General features: G+C 34.2%; 2 protein-coding genes and 1 long non-coding RNA gene across 3 annotated transcripts; all 3 read right to left on the bottom strand.

Moving 5' to 3' along the window:
- Positions 1-943: 943 nt before the first annotated feature.
- On the bottom strand, positions 944-5,788 carry LOC126656815 (uncharacterized). The gene is made up of 2 exons (XM_056103757.1): positions 2,740-5,788; positions 944-966 (listed from the first exon to the last, which is right to left on the bottom strand). The coding sequence occupies exons 1-2, from the start codon at positions 5,786-5,788 to the stop codon at positions 944-946; spliced, it is 3,072 nt and encodes a 1,023-aa protein (XP_055959732.1).
- A 1,136-nt stretch (positions 5,789-6,924) lies between these two features.
- On the bottom strand, positions 6,925-7,575 carry LOC126654971 (uncharacterized). Its single transcript, XR_007632815.1, has 2 exons — positions 7,495-7,575; positions 6,925-7,048 (listed from the first exon to the last, which is right to left on the bottom strand). It is a non-coding gene; the product is annotated as an uncharacterized LOC126654971 (long non-coding RNA).
- Positions 7,576-12,160: 4,585 nt separating this feature from the next.
- On the bottom strand, positions 12,161-17,521 carry LOC126656417 (probable terpene synthase 6). Its single transcript, XM_050350990.1, has 7 exons — positions 17,414-17,521; positions 14,429-14,690; positions 13,720-14,095; positions 13,430-13,651; positions 13,196-13,337; positions 12,865-13,113; positions 12,161-12,750 (listed from the first exon to the last, which is right to left on the bottom strand). Exons 1-7 carry the CDS (start codon positions 17,519-17,521, stop codon positions 12,460-12,462), a joined length of 1,650 nt encoding a protein of 549 aa, XP_050206947.1. The 3' UTR covers positions 12,161-12,459.
- Positions 17,522-23,143: the final 5,622 nt, after the last annotated feature.

Below are 23,143 nucleotides of genomic sequence, written 5' to 3'. Positions count from 1 at the left end.
TAAAACATAACTTAAATAAGCTTTTAGAAACTTTTAGGGGCTAAATTGCAATTTAGTCAAATTGGCATATTACTCGAAATTTAATATAATTACCCAAGTAATTATAAATTAATTGATTATAATGTAGATTATAATTTTCTGATTATTTTTAATTCAATACCAAAATCATTAAGCCTTCAACCAATGGAAATCAAATTAATAAGCCTATCACTAACTAAAGCATAAACCTAATAAATAAACAAGGCCTAGTAGAAATTAACATGTTAAAAGCCCAATATCCTTTGACTAATAGAAACTCAACAAATTAAACAATGTCTTGCCGCCCAACCCATCATCATCAACCATAGAAAAGTTACAGAACACAGTAACACAATTCCAAGAACAAATCAAGGTTCCTTTAGCAAATCAATATAATAATCTCATCAATCCTAATCAGCAAAGGTAGTAACATGAACAATAACTACTCTAAGTAATTAAGGTACAAGGACAAGAACATCCATAATGAGAAACAGAACCATATGTTGGCAGCCGTAGAATAACAAAAACGATGAAACGACGGCGGTTAAAACGGATTGATTTACGTACCAAAAACGACCAATTTGCAGGGGTTTATGAAGTCGATGAATGAGGATGCGAGAAGCGAATAACTTCAGTAACACGCTAGTAACACGAGACAATCCAAGTTATATACGGCGAGACGGTATCGAATACGAACAATGAAAAGAGTAACGCGTGAATACTTACCGGATTGGAATGATGAATGATTGATGAGGTTTCAGTATTGATAAGGGAGAGTGTGGCGGCTGAGTTTGATTTATTGTGAAAGAAATATTAGGTTAAGGGAAAACAAGAAACGTGCAGAAGTAACTATATAAGAGGAGACGAAGTTTTATTTTTATTTGCTGCTGTTTCTTAGTTAAGGCAAGGAGCATGGCTTTTTAAATTAAGCAAATGGGCCTTTTATACCTACAAAATGAATATGGCCTATTCACGTGATCCAAATGTGAGAAAGGCATGCATGAGACTTCACTTTTCATGCATGGAAAGCATTCTTTTCCTTTTTTTTTCTTTTAAAGATTTAATAAATGCTTAACAATTTAGTAATAATTATAAATTACCTAAGTTTGGCGGAATATAAAAATTATAATTTTTCTTTTTAAAAATAAAATAAAATAAATAATTTAAAAAAAATACGGGATATTACATTCTCCCTAACTTATTAAAAATTCGTCCTCGAATTTAACACGATAAGCAAATCACACCAGAACAACACGTAACACAAGTAAAAATCATAAAAATCGCAGAATTCAGATATCGTACCTCACGGAAAAAGAAAAGGATAGCGATTCCGCATATCCAACTCGGTCTCCCAAGTACACTCCTCTACAGAATGATTGCGCCAAAGAACCTTGACCATCGGAATCTCCTTGTTCCGCAATTTACGCACTTGCGTATCAACAATCTCAACTGGCTGCTCCTCATAGGACAGCTCCTGGTCAATCTCAACACTCTGAGGCACAATCACATGCGAAGGATCGGAAATACACTTCCTCAACATAGAAATGTGAAACACAGGATGTACTAACGACATGTCTGGTGGCAGAACCAGACGATATGCCACAGCTCCAATCCTCTCTGAAATCTCATAAGGACCAACGTACCTCGGTGCCAACTTTCCTTTGACACCAAAACGAACCACGCCTTTCATAGGCGAAACCCGAAGAAACACAAAGTCTCCCACCTGAAACTCGATGTCTTTTCTCTTCGGATCAGCATAACTCTTATGCCGACTAAAAGCTGTCTCCAATCTCCGTTTTATCAACGGTACCTTCTCTGAGGTAATCTGAATAATCTCAGCACCAGACAACTTCCGCTCGCCGACCTCTTCCCAGCAGATAGGAGATCGACACTTGCGTCCGTACAGAGCCTCATAAGGTGCCATCTCAATGCTCGCATGATAACTGTTGTTGTAGGAAAACTCAATCAACGGCAAATGAGTATCCCAGCTACCCTGAAAATCAAGAATGCACATCCTGAGCATATCCTCCAATGTCTGAATAGTCCTCTCAGACTGACCGTCAGTCTGAGGATGAAAGGCTGTACTGAAATCCAACCGAGAACCCAAGGACTCTTGTAACGCTTTCCAGAACCTCGAAGTGAAAACAGAACCTCTGTCAGAAACAATCGAAACCGGTACACCATGCAAACTGACAATCCTGTCGATGTACAACTGAGCCAACTTCGAAGCAGGATACGAAACCTTAATCGGAAGGAAATGAGCTGACTTAGTCATACGGTCAACTATCACCCAGATGGAATCGTACCCCTGTCGAGTACGTGGTAAACCAACAACAAAGTCCATGGCAATCCGCTCCCACTTCCACTCTGGAATAGGTAGTGGTTGTAGATAGCCAAAAGGTCTCTGATGTTCCAGCTTCACCTGCTGGCAAGTCAGACACTTGGAAACGTACTCTGCAACATCCTTCTTCATTCCGCTCCACCAATACGTACCCTTGAGGTCATGGTACATCTTGGTAGATCCCGGATGAACACTGTAAGCTGATCTATGCGCTTCCTCCAGAATCTGGTCTCTCAAACCATCTGAATCCGGAACGCACAGTCTAGAACCAAACCTGAGAACTCCGTCAACAAAAACAAACTCGGAATTCCCATCCAGATGGATCTCGTCCAAAATTCGTTTCAATTGTGGATCCTCAGCTTGTAAAGCTTTAATCCTATCAATCAAAACCGGCTGCACTTGCAGATGTGCCAACAAACTCCCGTTCTGAGAAACCTGAAAACCGTAGCCCGAAGCTATCAAACCATGCCACTCTCGAACCATGGGTCTACGTCCAACCTCAGAAATATGGGCTAAGCTGCCCGAAGACTTGCGACTCAATGCATCGGCCACCACATTAGCCTTACCAGGATGATACTGAATAGTACAGTCGTAGTCTTTCAGCAACTCTAGCCACCTCCTCTGTCTCAGATTCAACTCTCGCTGATCAAAGATGTACTTCAGACTCTTGTGATCAGTGAAGATCTCGCAAGTCGCACCGTACAAGTAGTGCCTCCAGATCTTCAGAGCAAAAACTACAGCAGCTAACTCCAGGTCATGTGTAGGGTAATTCACCTCATGCTTCTTCAGCTGACGAGAAGCATAGGCGATCACCTGTCCATGTTGCATCAACACGCAACCTAAGCCAATCCGAGAAGCATCGCAGTACACAGTAAAACCCTCAATGCCAGAAGGCAACGCCAAAACAGGAGCTGTAGTCAGAATCTCCTTCAGCTTCTCGAAACTTGCCTCACACTTGTCGGTCCACTCAAACTTAACACCCTTCTGTGTCAGCTTAGTCAAAGGTGCAGATATTCGAGAAAAATCCTGCACGAACCGACGGTAGTAGCCAGCTAACCCAAGAAAACTCCTGATCTCGGTAACTGACCTCGGCCTCTGCCAATCCATAACCGCCTCAATCTTCTTCGGATCAACCTTGATCCCATCCTTCGACACCACGTGTCCTAAGAAGGTAACTTGTTCCAGCCAAAACTCGCACTTTGAGAACTTAGCATACAACTGATGCTCTCGCCAGGTCTGTAGTATAGTCCTCAAGTGATAAGCATGCTCCTCCTCACTCCGAGAATAAATCAGGATGTCATCAATGAAGACGATAACAAACTGATCCAAAAACGGCTTGAAAACCCGATTCATCATGTCCATAAACGCTGCTGGTGCGTTAGTCAACCCAAACGACATGACCAGAAACTCGAAATGCCCATAACGCGTTCTGAAAGCAGTCTTAGGCACATCGACATCCCGAATCCGAAGTTGATGATACCCGGATCTCAAGTCAATCTTGGAAAAGCACTTCGCACCTTGCAACTGATCAAACAAATCGTCGATGCGAGGAAGAGGATATCTGTTCTTGATGGTAGCCTTGTTCAACTGTCTGTAGTCGATACAAAGTCGAAAGGAACCATCCTTCTTCTTAACAAACAGAACTGGAGCACCCCATGGAGAAGTACTCGGTCTGATGAAGCCACTGTCCAGAAGTTCTTGTAACTGCTCCTTTAACTCCTTCAGCTCAGCAGGAGCCATCCGATACGGCGGTATCGAAATAGGACCAGTTCCAGGAACAACGTCAATGCAAAACTCGATATCCCGATCAGGTGGTAATCCAGGCAACTCCTCTGGAAAAACATCAGTGAACTCATTCACTATAGGGACAGTGTTCATACTGTCCACCTCAGCATCCATGTCTCTAACCACCGCTAAGAAAGCTTGACAGCCCTTACTCATCATCCGCTTTGCCTTGATCGCAGAAATCAGATTCTTCGGTGTCTCCGCCTTTTCCCCTTGAAAAGAAAAGGGTAGATCACCTGGAATCCGAAACTCAACCGACTTCCCTCGACAGTCGATCGAAGCATAATGGCGTGCCAGCCAATCCATCCCCAAAATCACGTCAAATGAAAGAACATCCAAAACAACTAAGTCAGCACGCAAGTCTCTTCCATGGATAACCACGGAACACGATGGATACACAACATCCACCACCACACAGTCAGACAAGGGAGTAGAAACAGATAAAGGTTCACTCAGACTTGTTGGTGTTACACCCAACTTAGCAGCAAAACACGTAGACACAAAAGAATGGGTTGCACCCGCATCAAATAAAACAAGTGCATCTACGAAAGAGATCTGAAGAGTACCTTGCACCACTGCGTTAGATGCATGAGCATCCTGAGGAGTCAAGGCAAAAACTCTGGCCTGACCTTGACTCTGCTGCTGAGAGCTCTGCCCGGTACCATAGCTGCTAGAACCTCTACCGCCGTTGCCACGGCCTCCAAAACCACGCCCTCCAGAACCTCGGCCCCGCTGGCCACCAAAAGAAGCAGCAGGTTGAGAAAACCCTGCTGGTGCAGAGAACACTGGTCTCTGACTCTGATAGGATGGTTGAGCGACACTAGCTGCCGACATCTGCTGTCCAGATGCCTGACACTCTCTGGCAAAGTGACCCGGCTGGCCACAAGTAAAACAACCCCCTGGTGCTAAGCGACACTCGCCTGGATGTCGACGTCTGCAGTTCTGACAGAAAGGAAAACTAGCACCTCCGCTGTTACCGCGCCCAAAACTGCGGCTGCTACCGCTGTTGCCTGAACTGTAGGTGTACGGCTGATAACTCTTCTTGACACCCCTCTTCTTGTTCTTGTACTGAGAAGGTGCCGATTGGTAGCTACCACCACCACTCTGCTGTCCAGGGCCAGAAGACTTCTTGGTCTGAGAAGGACCAGAAATATCCCCAAACTGCAGTAACGAGCTCTCCATACGCCGAGCACTGTCTACTACGTCCGTAAAATCCCTGCGTGTCTCAGTCAGCAAACTCACAAAATCGCGCCCTAATCCTTTCACGTATCTGTTGTTCACCCTCTCCTGATCTGTCTGCAAGTCCGGCGCGAACCGACCCAACCTCACGAACTCTGTCGTGTACTCGGATACTGACCTATCATCCCTAGTAAGTGAAAGCAATCTGTCTCTGTGACCCTCTGTCACTGAAAACGGCAAGAAAAAAGCTCTGAATCTCGCCACAAACTGAGCCCAAGAGATGGTAGCCATGTCAGCATGAACAGAACTACGAAACCAGTTCCCAGCTGAACCCTTCATAGACATCTCTACAAGAACGACGGTCTGACGCTCCGTAGCCTGTAGTCGCCGAGCATTCTGCTCAACCTCCTCGAGAAAATCCAGCGCGTCTCCGGAACCGTCAAACTCCGTTGGCTTCAGCCTCATGTAAGCCAAAACCAAATCTCTGTCAGTGGTTCCGACACCACCAACTGCTGCACCACTAGCCTGTGGTTGCTGTTGCTGGGCAATCTGACCCAAAACTGCATATTGATCCTGCAAAGCGACCTGTCCCGCTTGCAGCTGAACCTGGTTGAGTTGTAACGCCGCGACTCCAGCCAAAAACGTGTTGAAGTCGAAGTCGCCCAACTCAGGTTGTGCCACACCTGGCGCTTGAGCACCTCCTGCAGCACCGCGTCCTACGCCTCTTCCTCTACCTCTGCCAGCTTGGCCTCGGCCACCACGACCTCGACCAGCTCGACCCCGACCAGCTGGGCCTCTGCCTGCTAGTCCTCTACCAGCATGAACCTCTGGTTCATTCTGATCCACCTCCATAGAGATCGCGTCATCAGCCTCAGCATTTTGCTGAGCCGCAGCACGAGTACGAGTATTCATTCCTAAGAATGAAACAAGAACAATTTTAAATAACACAGCAAATTTCATACCCAAGATTGAAATAGAACAAACACCAAATAAGATTTCCCGAGAGATCAACAATGATAAAAAATTTATTCACCCAAGTGAAAACAACCACATAATAAGCAATAAGCAATTAAATCCACACGACTGACTCACGACATTCCTATAGGAGTAGGCAGAAAGTTTTTGAAAACAAAAGATGACGTTTCAAAGACAAGACTCGAATCCTAATTCCGCAGTAGTTCCTAGGGCAATTTAACCACTTAACATGCCAAACAAATTAACATTTAACATTTAAAGGCCTTGGTTTGAAACCAAAGCTCTGATACCAAGTTTGTCACGACCCATTTTCATGAATCGTGACCGGCGCTAGGGTATGGGTATGGTTGTACCAAAACCCGTAGCTAGCCTTGCGGATAACCAACTTAGATACATTTAAAACAAAGTACCTGCAGAAAATCACATGCTCGGGGGCAACCGAGACTTCAGCCTAATCTAGCAGTACAGATAAACAGCATATATTTAAAGCACGCTTAATCTCAAATAAACTCCAACATGGCAATATAATATAAATGCCATAACACTGTAATCATGCCACAAGCGATAAGTAATAGTTGGACCAATCCAACAACAATAGTCTAAAATATAAACGTAAGGCTAAGTCATGAATAATATGAAACTACTACTGCGGTCTAAGAGTTTAAAATAGTTCGACACTTTATTTCTGAAATAAATAAAGAACCTCCGAGAATGAAGAAACGGAGATCGACCAAAGCTCAAATCATAAACCTGGAAAATTTGGGAAAACAACGGGGTCAGATTTACTGAGTAGAGTTTATATAACCATTTACATTTATTAAGTTAAAAACCTTTAAAACGTTTAATAAAACATTTTCATTATGGATTATCAATGAAACCCTAAACCACAATTCTAAATCCATTGCCGTGTCGGTGAGACGTATCTCAATAACCGATCCCCGACTATCACTTAATAAATAGTGAGCCCAGGAGACGTATCTTCCACCGGTGCCCTCACTAAGGTGAGACGTATCTCAAACCTACCTCAATACCATAATCATTACCGGTGCGCACGCAGTCCCGATGATGCCCATCGAGTAGCACGTTCCAAATCAAATCCACAATGCCGAAAACAGTTCGAAAGCTGTTTATACATATACATATATACAAAATATAATAGTTGCTTAATAAAGAGGTAAATAGAGATATAAACTCACTGCTTGCTAAATCCACGTGATCCTGACAAGCAATCTAACTCTGGTTCGCCTCTGAAGTACGAACAGTCGACGGGTCTAAATAAAATATTAAAATCATAATTAAATTCAGACCCTAACTCTAAAGAGTACTAGACAACACATAGGACTAGCACAACGCAAAACCAAACCACATTTAATAAACACTTATATTAAATGCATTCCAAATATAATTCAAGTTATAGAATACAATCATATTAATTATATATTAAATTACAATTTTAGTAATTTAATAAACAAATTAATTTAACCCAAGTTAAAATCCGTATCAGTGAGTCAGCCGAGTTATTAAAAACTACCAAGCTTCTTCCCACTTGTCGGGCGACCATAGTCTAACCCAAACAAAACTTATTAATTTTATAAACCCGAGTTTATAAATTAAAGATACTTGATAAAACAATTATCTGTATTAAATTTAATATCTTATAATTCAAGTAACCCAAGTTACACCCCAAAAACTTAATTAAATAAGTCATAAAAGTTTAGGGACTAAATTGTACTTTAGCCAAATAGGGACTAAACTGTACTTTAGCCAAAAAGGGCTAAATGGTACTTTAGTCAATTATGAAATCCAATAATTTTTCCCATTCTTCATTTACTAATTAAAAATCAATTAGAAGTCCCAAAAGATAAAACATAACTTAAATAAGCTTTTAGAAACTTTTAGGGGCTAAATTGCAATTTAGTCAAATTGGCATATTACTCGAAATTTAATATAATTACCCAAGTAATTATAAATTAATTGATTATAATGTAGATTATAATTTTCTGATTATTTTTAATTCAATACCAAAATCATTAAGCCTTCAACCAATGGAAATCAAATTAATAAGCCTATCACTAACTAAAGCATAAACCTAATAAATAAACAAGGCCTAGTAGAAATTAACATGTTAAAAGCCCAATATCCTTTGACTAATAGAAACTCAACAAATTAAACAATGTCTTGCCGCCCAACCCATCATCATCAACCATAGAAAAGTTACAGAACACAGTAACACAATTCCAAGAACAAATCAAGGTTCCTTTAGCAAATCAATATAATAATCTCATCAATCCTAATCAGCAAAGGTAGTAACATGAACAATAACTACTCTAAGTAATTAAGGTACAAGGACAAGAACATCCATAATGAGAAACAGAACCATATGTTGGCAGCCGTAGAATAACAAAAACGATGAAACGACGGCGGTTAAAACGGATTGATTTACGTACCAAAAACGACCAATTTGCAGGGGTTTATGAAGTCGATGAATGAGGATGCGAGAAGCGAATAACTTCAGTAACACGCTAGTAACACGAGACAATCCAAGTTATATACGGCGAGACGGTATCGAATACGAACAATGAAAAGAGTAACGCGTGAATACTTACCGGATTGGAATGATGAATGATTGATGAGGTTTCAGTATTGATAAGGGAGAGTGTGGCGGCTGAGTTTGATTTATTGTGAAAGAAATATTAGGTTAAGGGAAAACAAGAAACGTGCAGAAGTAACTATATAAGAGGAGACGAAGTTTTATTTTTATTTGCTGCTGTTTCTTAGTTAAGGCAAGGAGCATGGCTTTTTAAATTAAGCAAATGGGCCTTTTATACCTACAAAATGAATATGGCCTATTCACGTGATCCAAATGTGAGAAAGGCATGCATGAGACTTCACTTTTCATGCATGGAAAGCATTCTTTTCCTTTTTTTTTCTTTTAAAGATTTAATAAATGCTTAACAATTTAGTAATAATTATAAATTACCTAAGTTTGGCGGAATATAAAAATTATAATTTTTTTTTTTAAAAATAAAATAAAATAAATAATTTAAAAAAAATACGGGATATTACAATATGATCATCTATCCACATCTCATCATGCATTTACCACTGCAATTACTACTATGAAGGAACCAGTTAACTATAATAAAGCCATAAAGGATGTATGCTGGCAAGAAGCAATGCATGCTGAGATTAATGCTTTACATTCAAACCAGACTTGGAAAGTTAATGATTTGCCTCCTAATAAGCATTCTATTGGGTGTAATGGGTTTATAAACTCAAATTCAAGGCAGATGGAAGTATAGAAAGGTGCAAGGCAAGATTAGTGGCAAAAGGTTTCACTCAACAAGAGGGTATTGATTACTTAGAAACCTTCTCTCTAGTGGCAAAAATGACAACCATTAGAACTCTTCTTGCTTTAGCTTCAGTTCATAAATGGCATTTGTTTCAGCTGGATATAAACAATGCTTTTCTCCATGGAGATCTGCAAGAAGAAGTGTGTATGAAATTTCCACCTGGTTTTCAAACTTCTAAGCCTAACCAAGTCTGCAGACTCCAAAAGTCTCTCTAAAGACTTGGGGGTTCTCAAATATTTTCTGGGATTTGAAGTAGCTAGATCCACTTCTGGGATCAGCTTATATCAAAGAAAATATTCCATTGATCTTCTGAAAGAATTTGGCTATCTTGAAGCTAAGCCTGCCCCTACTCCAATGTTAAAATCTATCAGATTATGTGCTGATGATGGTGATCCTCTGGCAGACAACACTTTGTACAGACAGCTTGTTGGCAAAATTCTGTACCTATGTAATACCAGTCCTGATTTGTCATTTGCTGTTCAGCAGCTTTCTCAGTTTCTGGATAAACCAACTCAGTCTCATCTCAGTGCTGCATATAGAGTCCTCAAATACATTAAAGCTGCTCCAGGGAAAGGCTTATTCTTCCCATCCACTTCTTCTTTACAGTTGAAAGGATTTACTGACTCAAACTGGGCCACTTGCAAAGATAACAAAAATCCATTTCTGGTATGTGTGTTTTTCTTGGAGATTCACTTGTTTCCTGGCGTTCTAAGAAGCAAAACACAGTTTCCAGATCAAGCTCATAGGCTGAGTATAGAGCTTTAGCTTCCATCACTTGTGAAATACAATGGTTACTGCATTTGCTGACTGATTTCAAAGTTCTGCATTCTCAGCCAGCTTTGATTTATAGTGACAGTCAATCTGCAATACAGATGGCTTATAATCCAGTATATCATGAGAGGACTAAACACATTGAGATAGATTTCCATCTCATTAGAGAAAAGATTGCTGCTATAATCATCCATTTGCTGCCTGTTCCATCCGCTCTTCAATTAGCTGACTGCTTTACTAAACCATTGGCTCCTCATGGTTTTAACTTAGCTATCTCTAAGCTTGGCATGCTTAACATCTATGCTGCAAGCTTAAGGGAGGGTAATGCAGCTTCTTCAGTTTCAGACTCAGATCCAGCTCAGCAATCCAAGGCAGTTTCTCCAGCTCAGCAATCTGTGGTTTGCTGTATCAGCAGATCATTACTTCAGCTTGAAGTAAACTCAGAAATCAGCAAGAAGAACATGCAGTCACATGAGCTCAGCATGAGTTTTATCCCTACAAATCAGGAGTTAGTTACTAGCTAAGCAGTTAGCAGTTTCTGTTAAATAGTTAGTTGCAGTTAACAGAATAAGCATATTCTATTAACAGTTATTTTTTTGTTATCTGTCTGCTTGTAGTATAAAAGCAGATCAAAATTCATTTTGTAATTCAAGGATTTTAATATCAATAAAGATTTAATTTCACTTTCTTTACAAAGCCTGCTTCCAATTGCCAAGTGACAAAGTATTTTTCTCTTAAATAATATTGACATGAAATAAATTAACAATAAATAATATAACTAAGACGTTAATGAGACCCATTAATATATGCTTAAGTTTAAAAATATTTCACTTTAATTACCAAAGGTCAAAGGTACCGGAACGTACTTAAACTTTTATCAAAATAATATTTAGGTCTTTTATATTGTATTTTATATATGTTGAAAAAAATCATCTATACTATATATAAAAGCACGGATGGGGAGGGGGGGGGGGGGGGCAAACAAATTTACTGAATAATCCTTTTCAGTTTCCTACTAAATAAAGGTTTTATAGTCATTAACTAATTAGTTATTTAATTAATCATTATTGTAATTAAAGTCCTGATTAGAATAGGTAGATAAATTATCTCCAATTTAAGTTTTAGTATGTAAAAAATAACTAAATTGTCTCCAAATTAGTAGGAATACCTATCTTTTAGTTTGACTGAACTACACAATTAAAATAATATATTTGGTCAATATAATATTATTTAAATTTCTATCTTACTATTTTTAAAGATATTATTAATAAAATTAAGTTAATTATTTAATTATGGTTATTATAAAACCAAAAGAAGAATAAATTCAGTATGTAAAAAAATTTAATAACCGAATATATTATATTTATTTTTATAAAAACTCTTAACTAATTTAATATTAATTCTAAATAAAAAATTGATATAATTATAATAAATTTACCATTATGTTCATTGACGAGTTACGTTACGAGCCACGTACATAGCACGTAATGCGAAACTAGTATTTTATAAATATTTATATATAAATCGTATCTTTATAAATGTTATAGTCAAGCAACATATTATCACAAAAAAGATAATTTAACCGTATTTTAATAATTTTAGACATTTTTATAAAAACCGAAACAAGAAATGCAGCCCTTGTTTTTACTCTTTAAACAATGCTTGAAAATTCACAAATATGGACTTCATTTCTAAATTAACAACGATCACATTAGCCTAAAATTCTTAAATCAAACAATTACAGAATTTATAAGTAGAACTTTTATTCATCAAGAAGGAAAAAAAGGATACAATAAATGAAAAATGGTATCTCTAAACATTGGAGTTAAAGCACATTTGATCCCCTTATGATCTTCATAGATATAAGTTATTACAAAAGAACAAATCAATTACAAGCAACAATTTTATTTGGAACACACACACCATAGAAACAAAGAGGGTAAAAAGCAGCTCGATCAGTGGGGTTTACACCAATTATTCAGTCGCGTATGATAGAAAAAATGCTCGCCCCGGAGAAAGAAATACGGGAGAAACCCCTCAGAACGGTAGTTGTTCAAGGAACAATTGGCGGACGACATCTTCGGAATTTAATGAATAGGTGAATCCTTCTTGACAATCAGTGTAAACTATATCCATTACGCGACCAAGGTTTACACTAGTCATTAGAAGAGGCATTGTTACATGGTTAGGCTTCATGATTTCTTTATTCATATCCTTCCATGCATCTTCCACCAACTTCTTCATCTCTTCTATCGCCTCCTCTTTTGACACTCCATATTCTTTCATGTAGCAATCCCAAGCTAAACAGTGTCCCATCTTTAGTTCGTCCTTCATTTTAAAACAAATCAAACAACCCCACGATTGATTAAGCATAGCTTGAATAAAATATGATGGAAGTGTTCCAATTAATACTAATAAAATGCGACGAAAAGACGTATATACCTCACGTGCAACTATGTCATTTGCAAGACGTCCGGGCACTTTTGAGGCCTGAACAATTTTGGGATTAGTATCTAGCCATTCATATTCTTTAGCTCCTGCACTTTTGTCCATTCCAATGAAGGCAACTGCCGTAATTACAGCAAAAGTGCACGTAGTTAATGCAATTTGCATATATTCATCGAATGACGGCACAAATCTACCATGATACCATTGCGCTTCGACTTGGTATCCTCTCACCAGTTCTTTGAACTAACATAAATATCCATTAAAAAAGTCAGTTCTACACATTTTCAATGATAAATATGTATGTATGTATATATAAACTGCTTACTTTTTCTTTAATGTGATTCATAATATAAGATCTCCCTTCCTCGATAGCATCCTTCTCCATATCCTCAATAAATTTTACGCATTCCCTATATATAGCCTTGGTATGATCTGAAGGTATCTCATCAACAGCATCCATGGTGAACCTGGCAATCGATTGATGCTCTCTCTTTTAACAATTATAAAGCAAAATGTAGAAAATGTTATAAAAGTTGCAGTTGAGCTTTTTGGTTCATACCTCTCAAATGCATTTGTAAGGCATTGTAGTTCTTCAAGCGTACCATACGCATCGTACGTATCATCTAGCAGTGCTACAAGCTGTATGAACTGGGCCACGAGTATGCGAGCGAGAGCAAATTGAGGCTCGAAATGTACCCCAACTCCTACCATATATCCTTCTACGACTTTGTCCCATCTTGCGTAAGGAAATTGTTTTTCGCTATTAAGGTCTTCCCACCACCTGAAAATCAGATTCATAAGAATTCTTTTCGCCTTTTCGTTTTAAATAATTAAATTATTTTTCTTTACTTTGAAAGGAAGACTATCTCTTGTCGATGAATCAACTGGATACGATTAAAATCTAGCTTTGCGAACTTGAGTAGAGTTTCATTATGAGTCTCTTGTTGTTCGTAGAAACATATGTATTTCCTAGCCTCTAGTCTCGGAAGTCCTCTGTGGAAAGGCGCTCTCAAGGCATTCTTAACGTATCGTGCGAGTTGAGGGTCTGATTCTGTTGCCAGCGACTCCAGCAATGGCCTTGCGAAAGATCGCGCTTCCTCAAGAATATCTTCTTCTCCATGCATGCATAGAAATGTGGCTTCGTACAGACTCACAACGCCTCTTGAATCTTTACTCTTCATTTTCTTGAAATTTCCATCACTGTCTTTAAATTTTTTGAAGACATCTGATTCACGGCAAATTAATTAGAATATCATTTTAACTAGGTACAATATATAATATATTTATCTACCTGACAACTATATATCGATTGTCAAATATATCATGTATAGTTTTAAAAGCACGTTATATTTGTCATATTAAGATATATTTGCAATTTTTCCTAAAACATAATTAAATACATGCTATACTTGTATTTAACAAGTGTAAAATACTAAAAATATTAGTCTTCCATCCACTGATATTAATGCAATAAGTCCGATAGTTTGTAAAACAAAACATGAAAATATAAATATTTAGACAATCAAAAAGCACAAATAATTAGTATAAATAAACTCACCAGAAGATACATTATATCCATGTTGTCTTAAAATTTGAAATAATAGTGCCGTAGTATAGAGATCATCAGAGAAATCATGGTGGTTAAGGTTGCTGAAAATTTGAGATAATTGTTCGTCAATTTCACTTTCAAAATGATATGATAGGCCAAGGCGGCATAATAAGTTGATGAACTCAATATTTTGGAGTAAATCCTTTGTGGAGGTCATAAGCATCCCCTTTGTTTTTTCTTTTAGCTCTTCGATTTCCTTCGGATCAATATCCTGTATCATAATTGATAAATGAGTTTTTCGATTGACCAATTACAGTATTTCTAATTTTCAGCATGAAATTTTTAATTTAATTACCAGTGCAAAAATTATATGAAAACATATGTTGTTTCAAATATATATATATATAAAAAAACATCGCCTAGACTCTGTTTATAACTAAGAAGATAAAAGTAATCGTTTTATTTTATTTAAAATTTGTCGTCATATTAGTAAAAAAATTGGTAACTGTACGCGTAAATGATATATTTCTCTAAATGGCATTATCTCCAATGCAATGCTAAAATGAAGTGCTAATACTATAATTTAGCATTTAATTTTAAAATGCATCTCCAATGCAGTGCTATACTTTGTACTAAATTTTAGCATATGCTATATCACGTGCTAAATTTAGCACAGTCTATAGCATATGCTAAAATTCAACAACCAATAGCAATTTACTATTAATTACAATTTTACCACGGTCATTTATGCATTTATTATTTTAACCTTTTTTTTTATTTTTTTATTTTTTTCATTTTAAATTTTGTGCTTCTATTTAATTTTACAACATCGATTTAATTTTTTAATAGTAGACCATACATTAATATAATAAAAAAAATTAAATAATTTATTTTTATATAATTCATCGATTCTTTTAATTATATATTTTGAAAAGCTCATTATTAAATTAAAAAAAATATTACATAAATTTTAGTTTAAAATATTTAATTAAAAAATTATTAAATAATTAGCAATTAATAAAATTAAGAGATAATTATCTTAATAAATAATTATGACATTTCTTTTTAACTTTGTGCATTGGAGTACAATTTAAAATGATATGCTATCTATAGCATTTTACCACTTTTTCATGCTAAATTTAGCATAAAAAGTAGCATTCCATTGGAGATGCTTTTAGTAAATTTAAAATTTATAATAGATCTCGTTAGTAGCCAGTGATAACTTTTAAAAATTAATATAGTAACTGATGAAAACATTCAAATGCTAAAGTAGTAAATTCAAAAATTATTAATATGATTTTTTTCATTTTATTTTTTTACAATTATAATACTTCCCCTTTCAATATTTGTTCTCTAGTTGTAAGTTGGCTTTATAAGGAATCTTTTGAGAAACCAAAACTTTTTTTTAATAAAGTAGAAATTAAAACTTAAGGCTGCAACATGGGTTTTCACATGGGTTGGGTTTAGTCCGGCCTAACTAATGAGTAATGACATAAACAAAAGACAAAATGAACATTTGCATTTTTATGATCATCATTTTTTAGTAATATTTTTTTAATTTTATTTATTAAGATTGAACTTTTATATTTTCAATTTTATAAGCATAAGGTTTCTCTACTATAAAAGTTATAGGACACATGACTAACAAGACCTACCGGCTTAGGATGTGTATACTCTATAAGTTGTTAATGTGATAGAAATAATCTTTTATTTTATATTAAATTTTCAAATAAATTCTCCATATTTTAGTTTAATTAAAATAAGTTTCTCAGTCAACTTTATCGGTGTGACTTGATGTTAATAACATGTTTTATGATGTAAAAATCTAAAATTCACATAATTAAAAATACAGAAATTTAATGTGTATAAATTATAGTAGAGAAATCCAATTTTAAAAAACTACCGTAATGCATGAATCCAAATGTAATATTCTACCTAAATAAACAAATTTGTTGTTTACTATATATCCATAAACAACAGTCAATTGATTCAAAAAATAAAAGGAACAACGGTCAAAGATTAAATAACCCACGAGGCATAGAATATGGTTATGCATCATATCATACTATCCCTTAAAATTGTACACCATAAAAAAAATTTCTAAAACTAAAATAATCTAATTTTATCTTTGATATATCTTAAAATAGAGAGTATTGTGTTTAATTGGATAAAAAATTAAAAATATTATTTTTAACTTATCAAAATAGTTAAAAGTGAATTATTTAACTTTAAATTTCAAGGTCAGAAACAGAAATGATGCTTTGCTCAAAAATTTATTACTACCTTATAATCTTATCTTTAATAAAAAAATATATTTTATATTTAAATTAGGCCTAATCACTCAAAAACCTTTCACCTTTAATTTTTTTTTTCAATTCCACCCCGACATTGAAAATTTGTCAATTTTACCCACTTTTGAATTTTCCGTTTTCAATTGTACCCCAATATTTTAATTTTTGTTAATTTTTTACTTAAATGATGAAATCATTCAATTAATTAAGTCTAAACATGAAATTAAATTCTTTTTTATTCAAAAAAAATACAAATAAGTCCTTTATTTTTAAAAACTAACTAAAAACCATAATCAAATTAACACTAATTTAAATTTTTAATTAATTTAACTAAATTGAAATAAATTTTAAAAATATACAATCAATATATGCGAGACATGGAGAATATTTTAAACAAATTTCCAAATGCAAAAGACGTTAATTTAATTTTTCAGGGTACAATTGAAACACAAAAATGCAAAATAGGGTAAAATTGACAAATTTTCAACGTCAGGGTATGATTGAAAAGGGGCTAAAAGGTCGGGGTTTTTTAAGACATTAGGCCTTTAAATTAAATTAACAAATAATTAAAAATTATTATGCAAAAATATTTGTCTTCATCTATACTTCTATATAGGAGTTTAAAAAAGAATGTGAAATTTTAATGTAATGAAATTTTTGTATGTGAAAAAGAAAAAGGAAAGAGATTTAATTAAAGACTTACAGGGCCGGGTAAGGAAAATGCAGCCAGGCTATAGCCCCAAAAAGCAGGAGGAAAATTTGGGGGTGGAGGACGACAATCCTTTTGCTGTGTGTTTATCTGCGTTGCCATCTTTATTTAGAGAATGATAATAACTACTACTACTAAAACATTTCTATTTATAGACAAGCCATTTCTCATACATGTACCACTTGGGATATATTTTAATTTCTATATTTCGTGCATGTGCGACAAAATTAATTTTTTATTCGTCAAGATGTTCTCTTTAATTTACATGAGTCTTCAATGAACCGCTCCTTTATTATAACATTTTTTTTTTATCTTGGTAATTAGTTTAAAGTTAAAAAAGTTTATTTAAATTTAATTATAAATCTTAATTAGTTGAGTGAAAGTGATTATTAAGCCTTGAATTGAATTTATTTAATTATCTACTAGGGTGGCGATATTTTTAGAATAAATTTTGATATGGCCAGAACAGCTTCTAAAACTTGGACATTTTTTTTTAGAGAATTTAATAATATCATTAAGGAAAAACTGATATATCAACCATTACATGAGAAACAATACCAGGAGCAGCTATTCATACTAATCAAGCTTATACTATCCTGCACAATTAAACCCACTTCATTCCGAAGCAACTGTTTGTTTTTAAAGGCGTCTATTACTACTTTTGAGTCAGAGTTTAACACAAAAGGAATAAGATGTGCTTCATTTGCCAAGGAAATACCGATGCCTGCAGCTTGAACCTCAGCATTTCAATCCCTTATCACAATTACTGTTCCAAACTGCTTATTATCAGAGCTAAAACCGGCATCCACATTAGCTTTAAAGATGTTTATGCAAGGAGGTACTCATCTCATGTCTTCATTCTTCGCAATCTGGCTATTATTCTTTCTCATGTCCTGCAGGTAAGAAGAGGCTGCTCTCTGAAACTCCTCTACATAGCCAGAAGCCCAATCCACCAACTTACTAGCCACTTTAAACTCCCTGCAAAATAAGATAGAGTTTCTATTGTTTCATAACAACCAAAGCATCACACCAAACAAATGGAAAGAGGATTTATCAAATCTCAAATAAACTGTGTACATCGGTAGACTCATACTCCAATCTTTCCCTAGGTTAAGAAAGTCCTGACTCCGGCCACATCCTCCACGCCTGCTGTGCATATTTGCATAACCAGAGAGTGTGTATGCTTGTCTCCTCTCCTCTAGCACATGATGGGCACTCCACCTCTATCTGCATACCTTTCCTTTTTAAATTGCTTCGAACAGGAAGCCAATCATGATAACATTTTCAAAGGAAGATTTTTATTTTTGCAGCTAAACTAAGACTCCAAACGAACTTCCACCACTTCAAATTACCTAAGTTCTCTGAAGTAGAAGGATTACATTTCATCTCCCAAACAACTCTATATCCGCTTCTCACTGAAAAAACTACTTTTTTTTATCATAGTGCTAGCGAAGAATATCCGGCTGATAAGACTTATTACTCTTTTAGAATTAGTTAATTATTTCTTTTTTTAATTTAATTTTTTTATTCGTAGATTTTTTTTTTGGAAAGTAATAAATACCTAAATCTTCTTTATATCAATCTCTTTCTCTTCATTCAAATATAACTCTTTTGATAAATTGAAAATCAAATTTGAATAATACAAAAATCTCTAACGCAAAATCATTCAGGTAAGTTAATATTATAAACTTTTTACAATGTCTCTGACATTTTTTTTCATTGGTATAGTGCTCACATCCTCTTATGGTAATTCTTATTGGGTTATTTTACTACTTAAACATTAAACTATGATATTTAGTTTTTATTTTTCAAATAGATTTATAATAATACATTTTAAAATATTAATAAAAATATTGAACACCCACAAATATATTTTTTATGCCTGTAGAAACAATTTTTGAGAGTTTAATATAACTTTATACTATGACAATATCACTTATCGTTTTTGTATTATATATGTTAATTAAGAAAAATAACATGTTAATTTATTTTATTAATTACTTTCCAAAAAGACCAAACTAATTTAAGAATTGATAACAAGATAGATGGAACAATCTCAAAAAGGAACTTAACCAGGTATCCTCACCTTCAAAACCGACACTGCCAACAAGATAATCAAAGACGATAATATCATAAAGACAAACAAGCAGTGTCCTGCTCACACAAGATCATCTCGGCCAGCCGAGTAAGCACAGATAACACAGAAAGACCTGGTCGGACAATCGAGCAGGATTTCCTAAGGTACTCTGACATCTCCAACATTCTATGCACAAACAAAAGGAACAAAATTAAAATTGTCGGCCAAACAAAGAGACAACATATCCCAGACAAAGACATAGCATAAAATACTTAGGAAAAGTAGGTAAAAAGGTTAATACTCTTTTTCTCTCAACTCATAACTCCCTTTTCACTTCTCTTTTCTTTCCTCCACTTAAACAGTTACTAACTTGATCGTCAGAGAGGCTTGTCGGAATCATCTTCCGACGCCCTTCTAACGGTTGTTTGTGAGTTTCAAGTGCATTCCTGAAGACATTCCGGATCCAAGACTGCACACGTGATTCACAAGTTATCAGGAATAAAAATATTAAACCAAAAAAGGATATAATTGACTAATTATAAAAGGGTAATGATGTCCAAATGTTAAAAATTGCTCTGTCCCTATCAAAATTTGCTCTGGAAATATTGTCACCCTTGTACTATTTGATAGTTAGTATCTTGGTAAATTAATTTATTTATCGACTTATACAAATGTGTGACAAGTTTGATATCTTTTTTTCATTATGATTGTTAGTATCCTTTTTATATAACGGGTATCGGCAAAACAAATTCTAACGTTTTATCTTTTTAGCGATTCAAACCTAACGTTTAAAACGTTATAAAACAAATCATAACCTTTCCAATATTCTCATTTTATAGCCTCATTTCGAATTCTGTTCATTTTGTCATCTTTGTTAGGCTATATAGTGCAAAAATACAAAAAATTGGAATTTTATTTGCAAAATTTTAAAATTTTGAGATTTAATATGCCAATAATATGGCGGCCACATATGCAAATAATTGCCAGAAAACGGTTTGGGCTAGAAAATGCAAAAATTGGAAAGGTTGGAATTTGTTTCGTATTGTTTTAAACGTTAGGCTTAAAACGCTAAACAAGTGGAACGTTAGGATTTGTTTTGCTAATAACCTTTTATATAATTATATTAGTTAATTTAATTGGATATTTTAAACTGAATTTGATAGGCTCTTTTTAATAAAAGGATTGATAACAACTTTAAATTATTATCGTGGGAACATCTTTCGTATTTTTTATTGTTGTTGCAATCTCACATGCTTGTAAAAAGTATATTCCTTCCGTTTTTTTATTTTTCTATTTAACCAAAATTATATATATATATATATATATATATATATATATATATATATATATATATAAAAGTGTTCTTGTTGTTTTAAATTATAAATAGAGATATTAATATAACTCGATTAGTTAATAGATGATGATTTGTAAATTGAATCATATAATCATTTATTAGAAAAAAGTAAATTTAAAAAAAATGATTAAAATTATTTTTGAATCTTCAAAGGACAAGTAATTATAGAAAAATAAATATTTTGCTAAACGGACAAGTAAAAAAACAGAGAGAGTAATTATTATTATTATTAATTTTATTTTCCATACAATGCGATGGATATATTTAATAATATTTAATACATTTCATATGCCCATTTAAAAAGAAACATATCTCATTTTTTGAAGACCATATCATGCGTCTTTTTAAAATTAATGACTTTAATTCACTACTAAAAAACTGTGTTTTACGGACGGATTTTACGGACGGATTCAAAATTCGTCGCTAATTGTTTTTTACCGACGGATTTAGCGACGGATATGAAATTCGTCGCTAAATTGTCATTTAAATTGGCGGGAGTGTTCCCGCCAACTTTAGCGACGGAAAATCCGTCGCTAAAGTTGGCGCGAACACTCCCGCCAATTATTTTTGATGGATTTAGCGACAGATTTTATATCCGTCGCTAAATCCGTTTAGCGACGGATTTTAGCGACGGATTTAAATCCGTCGCTAATTTAAAAAAAATAAAAAAAATTAAATCGTAAAATTAAATTTTTTATCAAAAAATTATTTAGGAAAATAATTATTAAAGAAAGAATAATTTTTTTTAATTAAATATAATATTATTTAAATATAATATAATAATTATTAAAATATATTAAAAACACTGTTATTTATTTATTCATTAATAATTATTTAAACTAACTATTAATTATAAAAAATGATTATCTTAAAATGTGGGAGGAAGTATTTGTTATTTTTTAGTTACATTTAAATATAAATATACATATATATATATAACAAGAAGCTGAACTGGTTCAGGTGGAGCTATGCGCGGGAGAACTTCAAAGTTAAAGAGCAATGAGTGGGAGTAATGGGAAGGATGTGTGACCTACTGGGAAGTTTGTAAAATTGTGAGTGGGTGATGTAGGCAAACCTACTGGGAAGTTTGTAAAAATGCGAGTGGGTGATAGAGGCAACGAATGGGTAACGGAAAGCGTCAGGCGACGGGTGTTTGACCAATTAAATAATAATAATAATTTATTTTTACGATTTAATTTTTTTAATTTTTTTCAATTAGCGACGGATTTAAATCCGTCGCTAAAATCCGTCGGCAATTTTTGAAAAATCCGTCGCCAAATTTTTTGGTCCGTCGCCAAAAAATTAGCGACGAGGATTTTGCCGACGGATTGAATCTGTCGGGAAACGTTTTCCTGACGGATTTCATGCTTTTAGCGACAGAAAAATCTGTCGCTAAAAGCCAACAGTTATAACTTAAACACAATTCATAAGACCATTATTAATACGAATAACATGAGAAAAAACAATATCAACGATCCTTCTAAATCAATGTGTAAAGGCACATAACACACTTAAGTTCGAAGTTGATATATATCAAAATCGACGTCTGTTTATACTTTTAAGTACGATGTTGTTATGTTATTTATAAAAAAAATCATCAGAATAGAATATTATTTTAATAATTTAATAAAAATATTAAAATTAATATTATTTCTCTGAGTTAATGTTTACTTTTTAAAATTAGATTCATTTTTATTTTTTAATATAATGAAAAAAATTAATTGTTTATATCCTTTTTTAAAGTTAAATAATAATAATTTTAAATATTCAATAAGAACAATCTAAATATTTAATAAAACAATGGTTAAAAGATATAAATTTTGATATTATTATTTAAAAATGCTTTAGATAAAAAACACCTCACCTTTTTCATCTTTTTTATTTTTTTCTAAAATTTATTTATATTATAATTATATCTAGTTTTCATATTTTTTTCTCTCAACCACCTCTCTCTCTCTCTGTCTTTTTCTTTCTCGCTCTCTTTACTGTCTTTCTTCTTTTTTTTTACTGTTTCTTGTTTTCTTCTCATTTTTTCTTTTTTTTGTTTCTTTTTGTTATTCTCTTCTTCGTCGTTCCTTCATCACTCTTCCAACACTTCTCCGTTATTTCATATTTGATTTTAGGATCTTTTTTTCCTTAACTCGTGGTGATTATTACTATTTATTTAACTTCCAGATCTAAAAATTTGCATAAAAAAATAATTTTATGATGAAAAAATGATTTTCTACAAAACAACAGAGTCTGATTATCATATGAGTATCATTGTATTATCATATCGGTATCATAACACTAC

The sequence above is a fragment of the Mercurialis annua genome, linkage group LG7 (genome assembly GCF_937616625.2).
Source record: "Mercurialis annua linkage group LG7, ddMerAnnu1.2, whole genome shotgun sequence".
NCBI lineage: Eukaryota > Viridiplantae > Streptophyta > Magnoliopsida > Malpighiales > Euphorbiaceae > Mercurialis > Mercurialis annua.
Note: the sequence above shows the minus strand (reverse complement) of the source record. Positions and strands in the feature narration are given on the sequence as shown.

What these genes read in the sequence shown, in the direction of transcription:
- LOC126656815 (XM_056103757.1), bottom strand. Translation starts at nt 5,788, where the DNA reads ATGAGGCTGAAGCCAACGGAGTTTGACGGTTCCGGAGACGCGCTGGAT. An exon ending in AGTGCAGCCGGTTTTGATTG is followed by an intron (nt 967 to 2,739) that starts ATAGGATTAAAG and finishes TTCATTTTGTAG; the next exon opens with GTATAAAAGGCCCATTTGCT.
- LOC126656417 (XM_050350990.1), bottom strand. Translation starts at nt 17,521, where the DNA reads ATGGCAACGCAGATAAACACACAGCAAAAGGATTGTCGTCCTCCACCC. An exon ending in TGGATATAATGTATCTTCTG is followed by an intron (nt 14,096 to 14,428) that starts GTGAGTTTATTT and finishes GCCGTGAATCAG; the next exon opens with ATGTCTTCAAAAAATTTAAA. An exon ending in TGAATCACATTAAAGAAAAA is followed by an intron (nt 13,114 to 13,195) that starts GTAAGCAGTTTA and finishes TATTTATGTTAG; the next exon opens with TTCAAAGAACTGGTGAGAGG.